The following is a 16948-nucleotide window of genomic DNA, read 5'->3' on the forward strand; positions in this document are numbered from 1 at the left end:
AGAGCTGTGCTCGGACCGGCGTGTGTAGCGCTGGGCTCCCTCTACGGTTGTGGCTCCCACTGTTATTGTATGAAAAGACAACTTTATTATTGGCGGCAATTAAAGCGACCCGCAGGTGAAGCGGATCGTTTTCTGCGTGTGGAGGGGCAGGATGCCAGTTTGTCTTGAAGCGACCCATGTGGTATCCTTCATTTCACCTGTCCCCCTACACAGAATCAACAGTTGCTGCAAACTGGACTTTGAGCTGTGGCCACAAGCTAAACCCCTCACCACCTAGAGGTGAGCCGCCTCAAAACTTTGTGCGCCAACAGACATTTGATGCCCTGTACACTCTGACTGGTTCATGCCTGATGCGAACTGGTGCGCCCTACATAGTGCATTTGCAGAGAATTAGATAGCAGTGATTGGTGTGCGGCACTGGCTGGGGGATGCGCAGAGGCAGGCACGGCCAGTGATTTAGTAGTGTGTGCTATCCACTCTTCCTGGCCTGGAGCGCCTGGCTGAGTCAGCTGGAACAGGGTTCTGAGATAATCATCAGGATGGGGAAAACGGACAAATCTCAATCAAGGCTCCTCTTTGAACTGCGCAGGACCACCAGACAATTAGAAGCTGATAAAAACGTCTTGGAGTCGGGGTCGGAGCTGGGGGACGCTCAAGCAGACCCAGACTTGAAACAAATCCTCTCTCAATTGCAGGACAGTCTCCCCAAAATTGATGGGTAAATTGACGCGCTTACGCTCCTAATGGACATAATGTCTGAGCGGCTGGAAAAACACAAGAGATGCGCCTGGACTCTGCCGCGGAGGACATGCTCAGCTCTAACAGGCACTCAATCACGAAAATGGATAAAGCTTTGCACCTCGTTCAAGCTAAAGCTGAAGACCTAGAAGCAAGCTCAAGGAGAAATAATATTCATATCGTAGGCATTGCAGAGTGGATGTACCATGTTACAACGCATACCATTACAACTACCTACTGTTACAACGCGACCATTACAACGCATACCATTACAACGCATAGCGCTTTGAGGTGCTGGATAGTGGTAAGTATAATTTACTATTCTAACTCCAGTCCCCGTGGACCCTAGGGAAGGTGTTGGATAGTAAATTATACTTATTTCCTATCCTAGAGCGCCCCCCAGCGCAATGCGTTGTAATGGTATGCGTTGTAAAAGTTGCGTTGTAACAGTAGGTAGTTGTAAAAGTTGCGTTGTAACAGGTGTATACCTTGCAGAGTACACAAACATTCCGAACATGGAGCTCTACGTCGAGCAATTGCTGGTTGCCTTGCTGGGTAGGGATATGTTCTCTAACATCTTTATCTTAGAACGGGCGCAAAGTTCCTTGGCCCACTAGACCAGTGCCAGGTGCCCCTCCACGTCCCATCATCGTGAGGGTGCTCAACTACAGGGAGAGAGATGCAGCTCTCCACAAGGCCAGAGAACTCTATCCCGATTTCACACAGCAGGTACAGGAGGCGAGACGATGATTTCTGCCGGTAAAACGTAAGCTGCGGGAGCTCAAATTTGTCTATAACATGATTATCTCGCCAAACTTAAGATACAAGTCGATGGAAAGGCTCACATTTTTACCGAACCTACGCTAGCTTTACAATTCCTGAAAAAATGAGAAAGCGGCTGGGGCCAGGGAGGCTCCCTAGGCCCCTCACGTGCACATCGTGATGATGCCTCCGAGACAGAGAAATTGTAGGCACGGATAATCATTCAATATTCGTGTTTTCTGGAGGGTTGGCCTCGCATCTACCTGATGTTTTGACCTGTGATGGATGCGTAAGATGGGTTCTGTCAAGTTAGCCATACTATGACACTGGGGTGTGGTGGAATGCTGTGGGATGTAGCTTGACTTCAAGGTTGCTAATTTCCATTTTTTTGATGGGGATGACGGGTGGGGTTTTTTGCTTTTGGCTTCTTTGTTTAGATCATCTGTTGCTCTGTACCAATATTTTCCAGCAAAGTACAGTTCACTGGGGTATGTTCTAGAATGTTAATTTGCTTTTCAGCCCAGTAGCAAAACAGTTTTGATGACATGCGCTCTGCGCCTGGGGTTAGTGTGGTGGGGTGGAGGGTTTAACATTTATTAGCTGTCTAGATAGCTGCATATACATCTACGGTAGGAAGCATTCCTAATGTGTTAAAGAATTGGCGTTGGTATCAACCATGCCGATATGCCGGTAATATCTGCCCCCAAGTGTAACTCACACTGCATTCTGAGGTTTGTTGCTTGTCTCGCCCTTTGGGTGTGATTGTTTTGTAAGGGAGGGTGGGTGCTGGGTCGCTTATGCTTGGTTGGGGTGGGCATAGCGTGGGTGGGGTTGCTGGGAATGTTATTGTTGTATGTTGCACAGTACAACTATTTGAGCTCACACAAGGAGCATGTGATATCCATAGTAAAAGATTACTGCTGAAATTGCGCTAAGAATGGTTGGTAAAGTTAGACTATTGACGTGGAACGTCCGATGTGTGAACCACCATTGTAAGCTAATTAAGGTGATGGCGTAGTATCATTGAATGGCAGACACAGCCTAATTCATTTCAGATATTTGAATAGGGTGTGTATCACGCCAACTAGACTATTTAGATATGGTTTAAGGGATTCTGCATCCTGCTCTCGCTGTTCGGACCCTGAGTCCGGGTTCCTGCATGTTGCTTGGTCCTGCTCCAAAATTTAGGAGTTTTGGAATGAGGTACTTTAGACTCTTTACGATATAATTGGTCTAACAAATTTGTTGCATTGTTGGGTATGATAAAAGAATTGCCAAAAAGTGCGGCGACTGGTCGCGATTGGCCTGCTACTGGCCAAGAGGCGGGTAGACATGCGGTGGGCTAAAGGCCCTCATCCAAGAACAGAGGATTGGTCAGCAGATATGCTATACAGTAACACCCATTCTGAGGTATACAGTGAATTGGTACCGCCTCAGAACCACCCCAAAAAAATTTGGAGCCTGTTTCAGTATTATCTAATTGGTAAAGAGATTGGAGAGCCTTAGGGGGCAGCTTTTGACGAGGCAAGCTGCGGCCACGTTGAACCAAATATGGAGAATTATACACGGGTATAATTGACTTTATGATATTAGGTCGTGTCAGTTCCTATAATATATAGGTACACAATAAGATGTCTACAAGTGATGATCCGGCAAAAGCAATGTATATGAATATGTCCCTAATTTTCCAATGCACTGTATAATTGTGTTAATGAGCTTTGTACGATGTACTTGACTGAACTGTGAGCGTGTTGTTTGTTTTTCTTTGAGTTCTGTATCTCAAAATGCAATAAATAAAATAAACATTTTAAAAAGTAACAGGAGTGGCTTGTGGGATCGGCAAGATAGAGGAGTCAGCGGATTTGAGCTGTGCCACACTGTCGGTTTTAGGTGGTTCCTTGCCATGGATATTATTGTTCCATCTTTCCTGAAAGGTAGAGGAAGGCACACATAGTTACAACATTTACAAATAGGGGAACCTTTTGTTCTATACGTAATATCATAGTGCATAATAAGCTAGAGACACGAGCGGCTTGTTCTCTTATATTTTTGAGATCCACACTAGAATATGAATATGATGTAGGAGACATTTTCTTACCCATTGAAATGTAAGAGGCAGGGTCCCTGTTGGCATTTTGACGTGGATGGGCCAAATTGGCTTGCCTTTGGCACGCCATTACTTAAATAGCCTTCAGCCTGCCTAAGATGGGAGGAATTCAAAGAACTAGACCGCCAACTGTATTAGCGTCTGTCTAAGCCTCTGCTTTGTTGGTTGGTTTCTGTGGCAGACCAGGGAAAACCAAGTTGTTGCTTGAGAGATAGGAATTATTGTAAGTAGCCCTTAAACTTGGGTAATGCAAGACCCTAATGTAAGTGTCTTAGTGGGGGCGGGGGAGCACTAATAAAGTGCTTATGTGCCGTCAAAGTAAACCAGATGTCTCAGTGCGGGAGTCAGCAGAGAATACAATCAGGCAGATAGAGTCAACTCTCCAAATGAAACGATAAGTTACAACTTTAAAACAAGCATTTGCAATGCAATAGGTCTCACATTTACAAGAGGTTAAGCTTATTGGCATTGTAAATGACAATGCCTTTTATTTATATTTTAAAAACCAAAACATAAATAAAAGGCAATGTCATTTACAATGCCAATAGCTCAAACTCGTGTAAATGCGAGACCTATTGCATTGCAAATGCTTGTTGGATGCATGGCCTATATACTTCCATGGCTCACGTCAGGGAACTAACAGCATCACCAAAAGAATAGGCAAAGCCAAAAAGTGAGACCCATTGACTTTGCCAGTGCTTGCTATATGTAGCCCACAATATTAAGTGTGTGCGCTTTCCTATTTTTCCCAAATTTTTTGCAGTTAAGAAAACTAGGCAAACAGAGACAGAGTTATTTTTCCAGGAGCACAGGGTGCACTGCAATTCCCATGGCGCACTGGAGAGCCGGGAAACTGACGTATGTCGACCCGGAAAGCAGGTTCACCCATGCCACTGAAGATCATGCTAAGTAGCGGACCTCGGACGTGCACTCCCATTTGTTGGGTGTCTCAGAATTGAGCTGATGCAGTTACAAACATGCAACACACGAGCTGAGGGTGGCGACAGCTGCCACCTTCCCCCCCCCTCGTACTTAATCACCCTATGACCCATCATGCGATTAGTGCCAATTATGACTAACCGTCCGTAAATTTCACGGACAGTCCGTAATTTCGGCCGTCTGTCCGTTGTCCGTGAAGGAATCTTTAACGGACGCCATTTGTCCGTCATTTTAACAGGGCACCGGTTGCCCCACCCTAAAGCCGGCACAGCTTGCACCCACCTCTTTTCTTCACTCCGATGCTGCACCAAAGCTCCTCAGATGCCCCGCAGCATTGGAGGGGCACAGCGGGGTGGCGACCCTCACACCTCCAGCCCTTGATGAGCTGTTAAGAGGTGCTTCGAAGGTGACTGAGAGGGAGGGGCTGCAGCTTCAGGAGCAGCGACATCTATTCACACGCAAACAGCCCTGAATGTGTCATGTCTCTGCTATTTAGAGAGGGGCTCACACATTCCATTTCTACCCAGGGCCCCAAACATCCAAGACTCGGCCAGATTACACCCCTGATTACACCGAGGCAGCACGTGGTTCTCTTCACAGAGCTTAATTACTGTCACTAAATTGTAAGCAAACCTCGGTTCTTCAAACATGCAGTCTGTAATGTAAGAAAATAAAGAAATGGCACAATCGCACCCACACTGATTAACAAAGTATGGAGGACAATCAGTTCAATCAGTTCTCTTAAGAGTATCTCCTGTAAGTACTGTACATCACAGTGGGGGGTGGCATTTTGGACAGAGAGCCTGTCTTCTCGTTGTCTTGTGCAGGAGAGGAGCCCAAGATGATACTAGAATACTGCATGCCCACCCCTGTGTTCCCTCTCCTGTGATGGCTCCTGCCCTCCCCTCAGTGATGGCACCTGTCCCCCCATGTGGTGGCTCCAGTCCACCCCACGCCTGGGATGGCTCCTGTCCCCCCATGTTGTGGCTCCAGTCCACCCCCACCTGTGGCTGCTCTTTTCCCCCCCTGTGGTGGATCCTGTCTCCTCCCTGGGTGGCTTCCGTCCCAGTCCTGGAACGGCCCCTGCAGCGAGGGTGAAGTTCTTGATGGGCCTCTTCTCAAAAGGGCTCAGCTCAAAATTAATATGGAAAGGTCGGCGAGTAAGTAAGTGAAGGGATGGGTGAATGGCTGGATGAATTAGTGAAAGGGTGAATGGATGAATGAAAGATTGAATAAATGGCTAATGAGAGAGCATGGATGGATTGATGAGTGAGGGGAAGGATGGAGAGAAAATGTAAATAGATGGATGTACAGGTGGAAGGGTAGCTGGATGATGGATGAGGGGAAAGATGGATGAGGAGAAGGATGATGGATGAGGAGAAGGATGGATGGATGGAGGGGAAGGATGGATGGATGGAGGGGAAGGATGGATGGATGAGGGGAAGGATGGATGGAGTGGATGGATGAGGGGAAGGATAAATGGATGGGATGGATGGATGGGTGAGGGGAAGGATGGATGATGGATGAAAGGAAGGATGGATGAGGGGAAGGATGGATGGATGAGGGGAAGGATGGATGGATGAGGGGAAGGATGGATGGATGAGGGGATGGATGGATGAGGGGAAGGATGGATGGGTGTCCTCAACTTAGGTTCATCCCCCTCTGCCTGGGACGACTCATGGTGGCCACCAGCCCTGGGAACCGCACCCATACCTACAGACCACGCACGTAACCTGGGCTTCATCCTGGACTCCTCCCTCTCGATGTCCAGACAAGTCAACGCCGTCTCATCATCATGCTTCAACATCCTACGCATGCTCAAAAAAATCTTCTGTTTGATCCCCACCGAAACAAGAAAGACGGTCACCCACGCACTGGTCACTAGCAGACTGGATTACGGAAACACCCTCTACGCCGGAACTACAGCCAAACTACAGAAAAAACTCCAAGGCATCCAAAACGCCTCAGCCAGACTCGTACTGGACATCCCCCGCCAAGCTCACATCTCCGGCCACCTGAAAGACCTCCACTGGCTCCCCGTCAACAAGAGAATAACGTTCCGTCTCCTCACCCACGCACACAAAGCCCTCTACGACCTAGGACCCGAATGCCTCAACACACGACTGTCCTTCTACACCCCCACCCGCCAACTTCGATCGTCCAATCAAGCCCTCACCCCAATTCCGCGTATCCATAGATCCACCATGGGGGGAAGATCCTTCTCTTACTTAGCAGCCAAAACCTGGAATTCTCTCCCCACCCACCTCCGCCTCACACAGAACCACCTCTCCTTCAGAAAGCAACTAAAAACTTGGATATTCGATAAGTAAAGTCCCCCCCCCCTCCTCACCCTCCCCCCCCTCCATCAAGCACCTTGTGGGTGAGTAGTGCGCTATACAAATTTCTGAACTTGAATTTGAACATGGGTGAGGGGATGGATGGATGGATGAGGGGATGGATGGATGGATGAGGGGATGGATGGATGAGGGGATGGATAGAGGGGAAGGATGGATGGGTGGGTGAAAGGATGGATGGATGATGAGGGGAAGGATGGATGATGAGGGGAAGGATGGATGGATGGATGATGAGGGGATGGATGGATGGATGATGAGGGGAAGGGTGGATGGATGATGAGGGGATGCGTGAAAGGATGGATGGATGGATGGATGATTAGGGAATGGATGGATGATGAGGGGGTGGGTAAAAAGATGGATGGATGATGAGGGGAAGGATGGATGGATGATGAGGGGATGGATGATGAGTGGGTGGGTAGAAGGATGGATGGATGGTTGATGAGGGAAAAGGATGGATGGATGATGAGGGGAACGATGGATGATGAGGGGAAGGACGGATGGATGGATGGATGATGGGTGGGTGAAAGGATGAATGGATGGAGAGTCGGTGGGTGAAAGGATGGATGATGGGTGGGTGGGTGAAAGGATGGATGGATGATGAGTGGGTGGGTGAAAGGATGGATGGATTGATGGATGAGTGGGTGGGTGAAAGGATGGATGGATGGATGGATGAGTGGTGGGTGGATAGTGGGTGGGTGAAAGGATGGATCAGTGGATTGGATGGTGGGTGGGTGAAAGGATGGATGAGTGGGTGGGTGGATGGTGGGTGGGTGGATGGTTGGGTGGATGATGGGTGGGTAGGTGGATGAGTGAAATGATGGATGGATTGATGGATTGATAAGTGCAAGGGTGAATTAATGGACATATGAGTGAAAGGGTGGATGTAAGGATGGATGAGTGAGTGAAAGGGAGGGTAGATGGACAAAAGGATGAATAGATGTGTGAAGGAGTGAAATGATAGATGGATGAGTGATAGGATCAATGGATGGATTTATGAGTGGATGAGTAGATGGATGGATGGATGGGTGGGGGGATGGATGGATGGAAGGAAGGATGGCTAAGTGAAAGGGTCGATGGAGAGAGAAAGGGAAGATCGATGGATGACTAAAATAGTGGATGGGTGGAAGGATTAGTAAGTGAAAGGATGGCTGGATTGGTGAAAGGGTAAGTGGCTGAATGGATGAGTGAATGGATGGATGGGATAAAGAGTGGATGGATAAGTGTACAGATGGATAGGGTGAAATGGTGGATGGATGGATGGATAATGGAGATGAGTGAAAGGATGGATGAGAAGATGGATGAAGCGATGGATGAGTGAAATGATAGATGGAAGGATACATGATGGATAGGTTTGCAAATGGATGAATATGTTTGGAAATGGCAGGGCTTACTTATATACTATTGCGCGACCTCTGATGTGTCTGTAAAACGTACCTATTGTCCTGAAGTTTTGTCCTGAATTTTGACCTCCTGTCCTGAATTTGTGTCCTGAATTTTGACCCTTTGTCCTGAATTTTTACACTCACCCGTCCTGAATTTGCACCAATGCCAGTTGGTCACCCTAGTGCCAATCATGAGCAAAACCAGTTTATTAAAATGGACGCACTGGAGGCAAGAACTTGTGATCTGGAGTACACACAGTGAGGAAATATGTCTTTTTGGCAACCCTGGAGGCTAAAAGGGACACACTGCGCCAGAAACTTCAAAACGTGCGTCTGACTCTGCTCAACCCTCCCAGCCTCCAAGACACTGCCCCCAGATAGCACTGTGAATCAGCTCTGCAAGTGGTAACCAGATTCGTATAGACACGCTGAATGCTTCGGCTAATACGGAGGAAGATTTCCTTGAAATTATGTGTTCTACAAAAAGTTCCTGTTGGTGAGAAATATCCCCTCAAACGATCATATGCACACAGGCGACACACAACTCTGCAAACAATGCAATGAAATCCTTTGAGGAGAGAAGACACAGACACACCACTCGAGACATACCACAGTGACATACACCACATACCTAACAAGCAAGGATTGCGGCAACGTAGACGGTCTCGTAGATGAGGCAGGGTTTTAGGGCTAGTTGGTGGGGGGGACAAACAGACACAAAGGGCGACGGAGCGAGATTAAGCAGCGATGGGGAGGGTGGGGGATTGAGATAATGGCAGGCTCCCAAGTTAAAGTGAAATCGGGTGCCAATGTTGTTATTGAAAGCGGACACCCATGTGCTGCCTGCAGTAAGATAAACTCATTAATGAAAGTAGTGCTCACAGACTAAAGAAGGAGTACCATATAACAACCGAAGTAAAAGGGCCAGTCTCCATGGGAGGTTACAAGTGAAGACAGGGTGGTACAAAGGAGTGACTAACAAGCCTCTTTAGGAATGAGAAGCCAGCATTTACGAAGGACTATGACACAAGCCAATGACAAATATGGGTGGAGAGTGGGTGGGGCTTCTATTTCACACTACACTACAACAAGTCTTACAGAGCAGCACATGGGTGCTGCCTCTGGGCTCAACCTAAACAGTTAGACTGAGAAAAATTAAAACAAATAGCATAAGGTATAACTGACCTTTGGGGTGAGGAGTGGAGAGGTAAGTGATGTACTATTGAGGACGTTGACATGACATATAAGGCTGCCTGGCCAGTTGACAAACTTTGGATATATTTAGAGACAAAATAAAAAAATAATAAGGCATTAGATACGTTCTTTGACCCTTCATTGCCAGCCGATGCTCGGTAAAATGCAAAGTCAGTTGACCCGTGGAATGTGGCAGACTTTCATGACCTTTTGAAGTGCTATTGTAGTAAATAACCATGCAAGACCGTCTTATGTTGCAGAGATGTACTCGTAGCGGATTAACCTACCTACTATAATTAGCAGACCAACTCTAACACTATATTCTTGGCTTCCCTATAAATCGGACCTTATTTAGGAAAGGAAAGGGTGGTGCTACCACCAAAGACAGTGAGCAGCAATGGCACGGCATGGTGCTAGCAGTTAAAGTGTGTGGCCCTGTTATGTTATGTTATGGAAATGACATTTAATGTAGCGCAGGACGAATAACCCCCAAAGGAGTATCTCGGTGCTTGAGAGCATGATTAGGACAAAAGTGTTTCAGAATATCCATGCCTTTTTACAACAGGCAAATTCATTACTGGACTGAATATGAATGTGCAGTATGTTCCAGTGATGGGGAGCAAGATAGGAAAAGGATAGTCCACCATACTTGGTAGTATGAATACGTCAAGAGCATAGCAGATATTGGCTGTTGGATCTAAGACAGAGAGCCCTTGCCAAACAAAGATTTGTAAACCAGGGACAGGAGTTTGAATAGAGATCGTTTTCTCATGCGAAGTCAGGGGAGAGATTTCAGATTTCAGTGTAGGCTCCGAAGGGGAGCGAGGAGGAAGTTTGCAAACCAGGCGGGCAGTGGTGTTCTCAACCACCTGCAGCTTGGAGAGTAGCATCTCATTAGCTGCTACCAAAAGGGCATTGACATCATCCAAGCAGCTTACAATGAGTGCTTGAGTGAGAGTACTTCTATTGTGTAACAGGAGCTTCCACATAAAGAGGTTCTCTTCAGCCAGGATGCCGAGATTCTTTTACCACCTTTTAGGTTGGGAGATCAAGCCCAACTCAGAAGGCCACCAGTGATCCGACCAATATGCATGGTCCTTGCCAAACAGCAGGATCCCAGTCTTATCTCAGTACAGCTGTAGGCAATTCGAAGTCATCTGGGAAGCAATTTTCCTCATACATTACCAAATCTGCTTTTGGTGGATTCTGGATTAAGGCCCATAGAGATGATCAATTGAGTATCATCTGCATATGAGAAGACCTCAAAGTTACATGATCTTACCACTTGAGCTAGGGTGGGCTACATAGATGATAAAAAACGTGGGGCTCACTGAAGAGCCCTGCGAAACACCCTTATCTAAAATCATGGTCTGAGATTTAAAACATTTGAGGTGCACTGTCTGAGTCCGGTTGCTAAGAAAGTTTTTGAGCCAGCCCAGAATTTTGCCACAGACACCAATCTATGTTAGTCTAACAGTCTCCAATACCACCACCAGCACTATTTCTGTGTTATATGACACTTTAAAACCCGACCGAGAGGGGTCCAAAAGGAAGTGGACTTCCAAGTAAGATAAAAGTTGTTTGTTTACCGACGTCTCCATGATTTTACTAAGATAAGGAAGTAGCCATACGGGTCTGTAGTTGGTGAGCTCAAGGGAATATGCATTAGTTTTTTTTTCAAAATAGGCATGGCTTGTGCTGCATTCCTGTCCAAACGTAAGGTTGTATAGCTAAGAGAAAGATATAGCAGTGAAGTAATACCAGGAAGGAGTATGGTATCAAGAGCCACCATGATGTACAGAGGGGAAGGATCAGACGGTGAGCCTGATTTAATTTTACTCATCATATTAGCGACTTGTGCTGAGGTAATGGGTTCAAACTCCTCTTAAGGCGGAAGGGTTGGTAGCAGGGGAGACAGTAGAGGAGGCTTCTGCCTGTATAGAGTAGATTGAAAGGTTCCGATAGATTTTCGAGATTTTCTCCTCAAAATGATCTGAGAGTGCATCGCACAATGGCTGAGAGGCCGGAATAGTGGAAGCACATGCAGCATGCTTAATAAACTTGTTTAAAACCTTAACATTTCTTTGGCCCAGTTCCCAGCATTATCTATCCTGTTAATATTGTGGGACCTGCAAGCTTCTCTGATCTTTTTGTGATAGTCCCTAGTGCAATTTTGTAGGCAGATTTGTCGGGAAGAGATTTGGTGGTGAACCTTCTCAAGTTTTCTGCAAGCCAATTTATCCCGTCAATAATCACGGGCAGTGCTCTCCTAAGAAACATATGGGCTCTGTTTCACCAGCTACATACTGTCCAATTATTTATTTTTTTACTTTGAGGAATCCAACAAAGATGATACATAATTAAAATGTCAGACTCACATCAATTGTTCTCAGTGGTTACAGTGTGAATGTCAGGAAAGCTAAGATGATTGGTTCCTGGTCAGTGATATCCAATGTAAGTATCAGCATCCCATCAAGGTGGATGCTAGCTAATTACACATTCACCTTTGACTTCAGGGAGATGGGGCTGCACATATTTTCCCATGACTTGGTCTAAGGCCATGCTCCTTATGATTGTGCAGTTTCCTGCAATATGCTTTGTCTGTGATGTGCAGAGCAGATTATTTTGTATGTTACTTTGAGCTGGACGTCCTACTCATATTAATATATAAAACATTTTCCATCTACCTTGTGGTCACCACATACTTAATTGTCTCTTGGGGATTGAACATTGGTGTCAATATAACTCACCCCAATGGCACATATTTCATCAATCAGTTTTTGTGCATTTTTTTAAAATTGCGCATGTTTACAGCGTGAAGAATATGGATTTACACTTGGATTTATATGTGCATACTTATCTGATATCATTGCTTTTGAAACATTTTTGTTATGATTTGTTAAAGTGCCTTTTCATGGCTTAAGCCAACTAGGCCTTGACGCCATCTTGTTCAAAATGGATATCTCGCCCTGCAAAGTCACCGTTTACTGTTTCTGCTCCACATAGTCAAGCAACGTCATCTTTGTTTATTTTTGAATGACACTGTTCTCGTTTATCCAGAAAAAGATATTTCCAACATGAATCAGTAACGCTTCAACTGCTCTTCCGCTACCTGCTGTATTGCATTCATGCACAATAGTTCACTTTTGTTTTGTAACTAGTTTCTTCAGCCATCTTCAGATGACTTCAGGGCTCTCTAGCTGAATCAGTATTCATGTCCTGGCATAGTGCTTAGGTGGTAAAGTAGTATGACGCTCTAATTTTGTATGCTCCAAGTTGCTAAAATTGTATTCTTCTGCTCACACCATGATCAATCTGAAGTTTTCATTCGGCCTTATGAGAAGATTTTCTATATAGACCTTCAAATTTGGGGGCAAGTACGAGAACTCTTGAGACTTTTCGATGGTACTAGGGATGCTGTCTGATTTCTTATGAACTTTGCTGATTATTTGGAACTCAGAATAATTCTTGGCTGCCATTTTTCTTTATATTTGCTTAGATATTTCTTGGCAATGAAGTTATTCACCTTGATTAACGATTTCTGTATAACAACTTATGATTTTTCTTAATGTTCTAATTCTGCCCTCGAATTCACTTACTGAATCTGTCCTTTCTTATTGAATGTATTTGATATGCTGTGGGGAGCCTTATCTTGGAGACACATTGTCTTATGAAATTGGTCATAACAAAGTCCTAGATTCATCCGTCCGTGGATGTGTTGCTGAGGTGTCTTTTTGGGCTGTACGATTTTAGGTGATCCCTGCACCCAGATCTGCAGTAATGTATGTGGCATTTCTATAGCGCAAACTTAGTCAAAAGGAAGGGGAGCACTGTACAGGTTTAAACACAAAGTCGAAGAGTGATAGGAGAGGTATGGGGTTTTCTCCGACAGATCATAAGTTGGATCATCCATACCATAACTCAAACCAACAACCTGCCCGTTACCCACATACCTTTGAAGAAAGTGCTTAACAAACTCAGCTGTTCTACTTAAATACATTGAACATAGAAAATAATCCAAATTTTACTCACCAGGGTCTATGTCATTTGCCAAGACCTGCGATGCACCACTCATACAGGCAGCAATCGCTGTAGCGCCGCATCCACTTCCAATATCCAACATCGAAGCATTTCTAACAACATGTGGGTTATCCAAGAGATACCTAAGAAATTAACATTTTCAAAAATAAGTTTGTGTGTACAGCAGGCGAAGATGTGCTCAAACGAACTGCGGATAACCAAGTTATTTACCAGTAAAAGAGAGACTTTATTTTTTTGTGTACACTTGTTACTGATTCAAGCCAGTTGGGTGAGATTGGCCATATACACAGCACACACTGCAGACTTAACAACCCTTTGGTATTAATCATAGTAGCTCATGTTGGTGACCTGCACCATTTCGGTTTGAAAAGGTGGTTTTGTTTGGAGTGTAGACTTCTTTCATTTCATGGTGAGGGCAGAAGTGGTTCTCGGAAGGTAGAGCCAATAGTGCAGGAACCAGGATAAGCCTAAATATTAACGTGTCAGGAAAAGACACAGAAAAGGGTGCAACTAGGATTACTTTTCTTCAAAAGAATAGGCACAGAATGTCTGAAATCGGAGCATTATGTCCGTGGCCATGGATGAGAGGAGGGACTCTGTGTAGTGACAGTGTGAATACAGATGCATTGTCAACTCGGAACTTGCCAGGGTACCAATAATAACATATTGGTGGACCAATGGCAGCACATTAAACAGAAATAAAGGAAGGGCAAGTATGCGCCAAACTGTGGGCAGATGGACAGTGTAAGGAGTATTAAAGGGTGGGAGGGAGGAAAAGCATTGGTTGGAAATTCTAGATTTTTTAAGTGTGCGTACTCATCCAATGACATTTCTGCCAAGTATGTGCATGGAGCTGTATTCAATTTCACCTTCAGAGCAGAAGGTCTTTGCTGGCTGCATTTCCCCAGCAAAGATGCTCCCTTAAACAGCATTATCCCATTCATCTGGCAGCTCCCTTAAACAGCATTATCCCATTCATCTGGCAGCCACAAATCTATAGGACAGATATTTCCCTTCTGATAATTTTATGGTTTGTCTCAGAAAAGAATCCCAGATTATGAATAAACAAGCATTTACAATGCAACGGTTTCGCCTTCGGAAAAGTTAGAGCTATTGGCATTGTAAATGACAAACTTTTTATTTATGTGTTGGTTTTGAAAACAGATAAATATATGGCATTGTCATTTACAATGCCAATAGCTTACTCTGTCGCAAATGCGAGACGTATTGCATTTGCACACACACACACCCACACAAGAGCCCCACACACACACAAGAGCCCCCCACACACACACGAGGCCCACACACACACCACACAAGAGCCCCCTACACAGACCACACAAGAGCCCCCCCACACACCACACAAGAGCCCCCCCACACACACACGCAAGAGCCCCCCCACACACACGCAAGAGCCCCCCCCCACACACACACGCAAGAGCCCCCCACACACACGCAAGAGCCCCCCACACATGCAATAGACCCCCACACACGCAAAAGCCCCCACACACGCAAGAGCCCCCCACAGACACAAGAGCCCCCCACGCACACGCAAGATTCCCCCACACGCAAGAGCCCCCCACACACACGCAAGAGCCCCCCACACACACAAGAGCCCCCCACACACAAGAGCCCCCCACACACAAGAGCCCCCCACACACAAGAGCCCCCCACACACACGCACAGAGCCCTCCGCTCCATTTGCATCAGGTGTGAGGCTCCTGACTGCTGACAGCCAGGAGACTCCAACAAAAGGAGGCTTATGACCCCTAAGACTCGGCCTTTGTTATGGCCAGTATAGAAATAAGAGAGCCCTGTCCCCTCCTGCACTTTGTTGTGATCGGAAGCAGACAACAACGTGCAGGCGCTGCTGAGAGTGTCCCGGTGTTTGGAAATTACACCGGGACGAATTCAGTATCTTTTTCTGTGGGGACCAACTTCTTGGCAGGGTGGACGGCAGCCACCCTGTGAAAATAAATGGGGGGAATCCGTCCACCCGCGTGGACCCCTGACTCGTGCCCTGGTTGCAGCCACCCCTTCTGCACATTGCACCCACACAAAATCTGTGTTGCTCCTTCCGCGCCCCCCCCTAAATGTTTAACTAGCGCTATGAGGTGGCCAGCGCCAACTGCATAATAGCACTTTTATCTCACTGCCTCATTGCCTGTTAACTCCCACCCCCTTGTTGTTCCTTCCCTCCCATTGTCCCTGTTGACACAGCCACCCTCCTTTTAAAACAAACGATGTGTCCCATCATTGTGCCTTTTTACTACCTTTACTTTTAGCATGCTGCACAGTCCCACTGCTCTACAATTTAGCTTAAAGATATTGTCAAACAGGCAAAGTCAATATCTTTCGCAAAAGCGTGGCCAATTGCCTTTTCCAATGCTTGTTATCCCTCAAGTTTCTTTTTCCTGTAAATCACGGCTTTCCATGAAATGAAGGGGATCCCAGGGCAGGGCAGGCAGAAAGTGAAAGCCTCTTCGGAGCCGCCCCTTCTCTGATCGGATGAAGGGGTCTCATAACTGCCCCGCTTTCATCCGCCAATCAGCGGAAGGCACGAACTTAGGTTTATTCCAAGTTTAGAGCTATAAAAAGAGGTGCTGCGGGCTTTAATCTGGGACACTCGAGAGAAACCCAAGGCAGCAACGAAGAGGACACAAAACGAGCGAAGGACGAGATTCCTGTGTTGCTCCTTCCGCGCTCCCCCCCCCAAATGTTTAACTAGCGCTATGAGGTGGCCAGCGCCAACTGCATAATAGCACTTTTATCTCACTGCCTCATTGCCTGTTAACTCCCACCCCCTTGTTGTTCCTTCCCTCCCATTGTCCCTGTTGACACAGCCACCCTCCTTTTAAAACAAACGATGTGTCCCATCATTGTGCCTTTTTACTACCTTTACTTTTAGCATGCTGCACAGTCCCACTGCTCTACAATTTAGCTTAAAGATATTGTCAAACAGGCAAAGTCAATATCTTTCGCAAAAGCGTGGCCAATTGCCTTTTCCAATGCTTGTTATCCCTCAAGTTTCTTTTTCCTGTAAATCACGGCTTTCCATGAAATGAAGGGGATCCCAGGGCAGGGCAGGCAGAAAGTGAAAGCCTCTTCGGAGCCGCCCCTTCTCTGATCGGATGAAGGGGCCTCATAACTGCCCCACTTTCATCCGCCAATCAGCGGAAGGCACGAACTTAGGTTTATTCCAAGTTTAGAGCTATAAAAAGAGGTGCTGCAGGCTTTTATCTGGGACACTCGAGAGAAACCCGAGGCAACAACGAAGAGGACAGAAAACGAGCGAAAGAGGAGATTCCGTAAGGTGCATGCCTTGTTTACTGCACTTGATATCGATGCGGTGACGTTTCATGACAAGACAGACTCACCTGTGCCAGTCCTGGGGTTTAATTAGCGGCTCGGTGCATTCTGGGAGCCGTAGT

At 46.3% G+C, this 16948-nt stretch overlaps 1 protein-coding gene across 1 annotated transcript in view; it reads right to left on the reverse strand.

Annotated features, from left to right (window-relative positions):
• ETFBKMT (electron transfer flavoprotein subunit beta lysine methyltransferase) overlaps positions 1-16948 on the reverse strand; it is a 184947-nt gene that overhangs the window by 102638 nt on the left and 65361 nt on the right. Inside the window, exon 2 of the mRNA XM_086952785.1 lies at positions 13509-13639. Within this exon, the coding sequence (XP_086808911.1) occupies positions 13509-13639 (131 nt within the window). The remainder of the gene's footprint in view (positions 1-13508; positions 13640-16948) is intronic.

Source organism: Lissotriton vulgaris, chromosome 1_2 (genome assembly GCF_964263255.1).
Source record: "Lissotriton vulgaris chromosome 1_2, aLisVul1.2, whole genome shotgun sequence".
NCBI lineage: Eukaryota > Metazoa > Chordata > Amphibia > Caudata > Salamandridae > Lissotriton > Lissotriton vulgaris.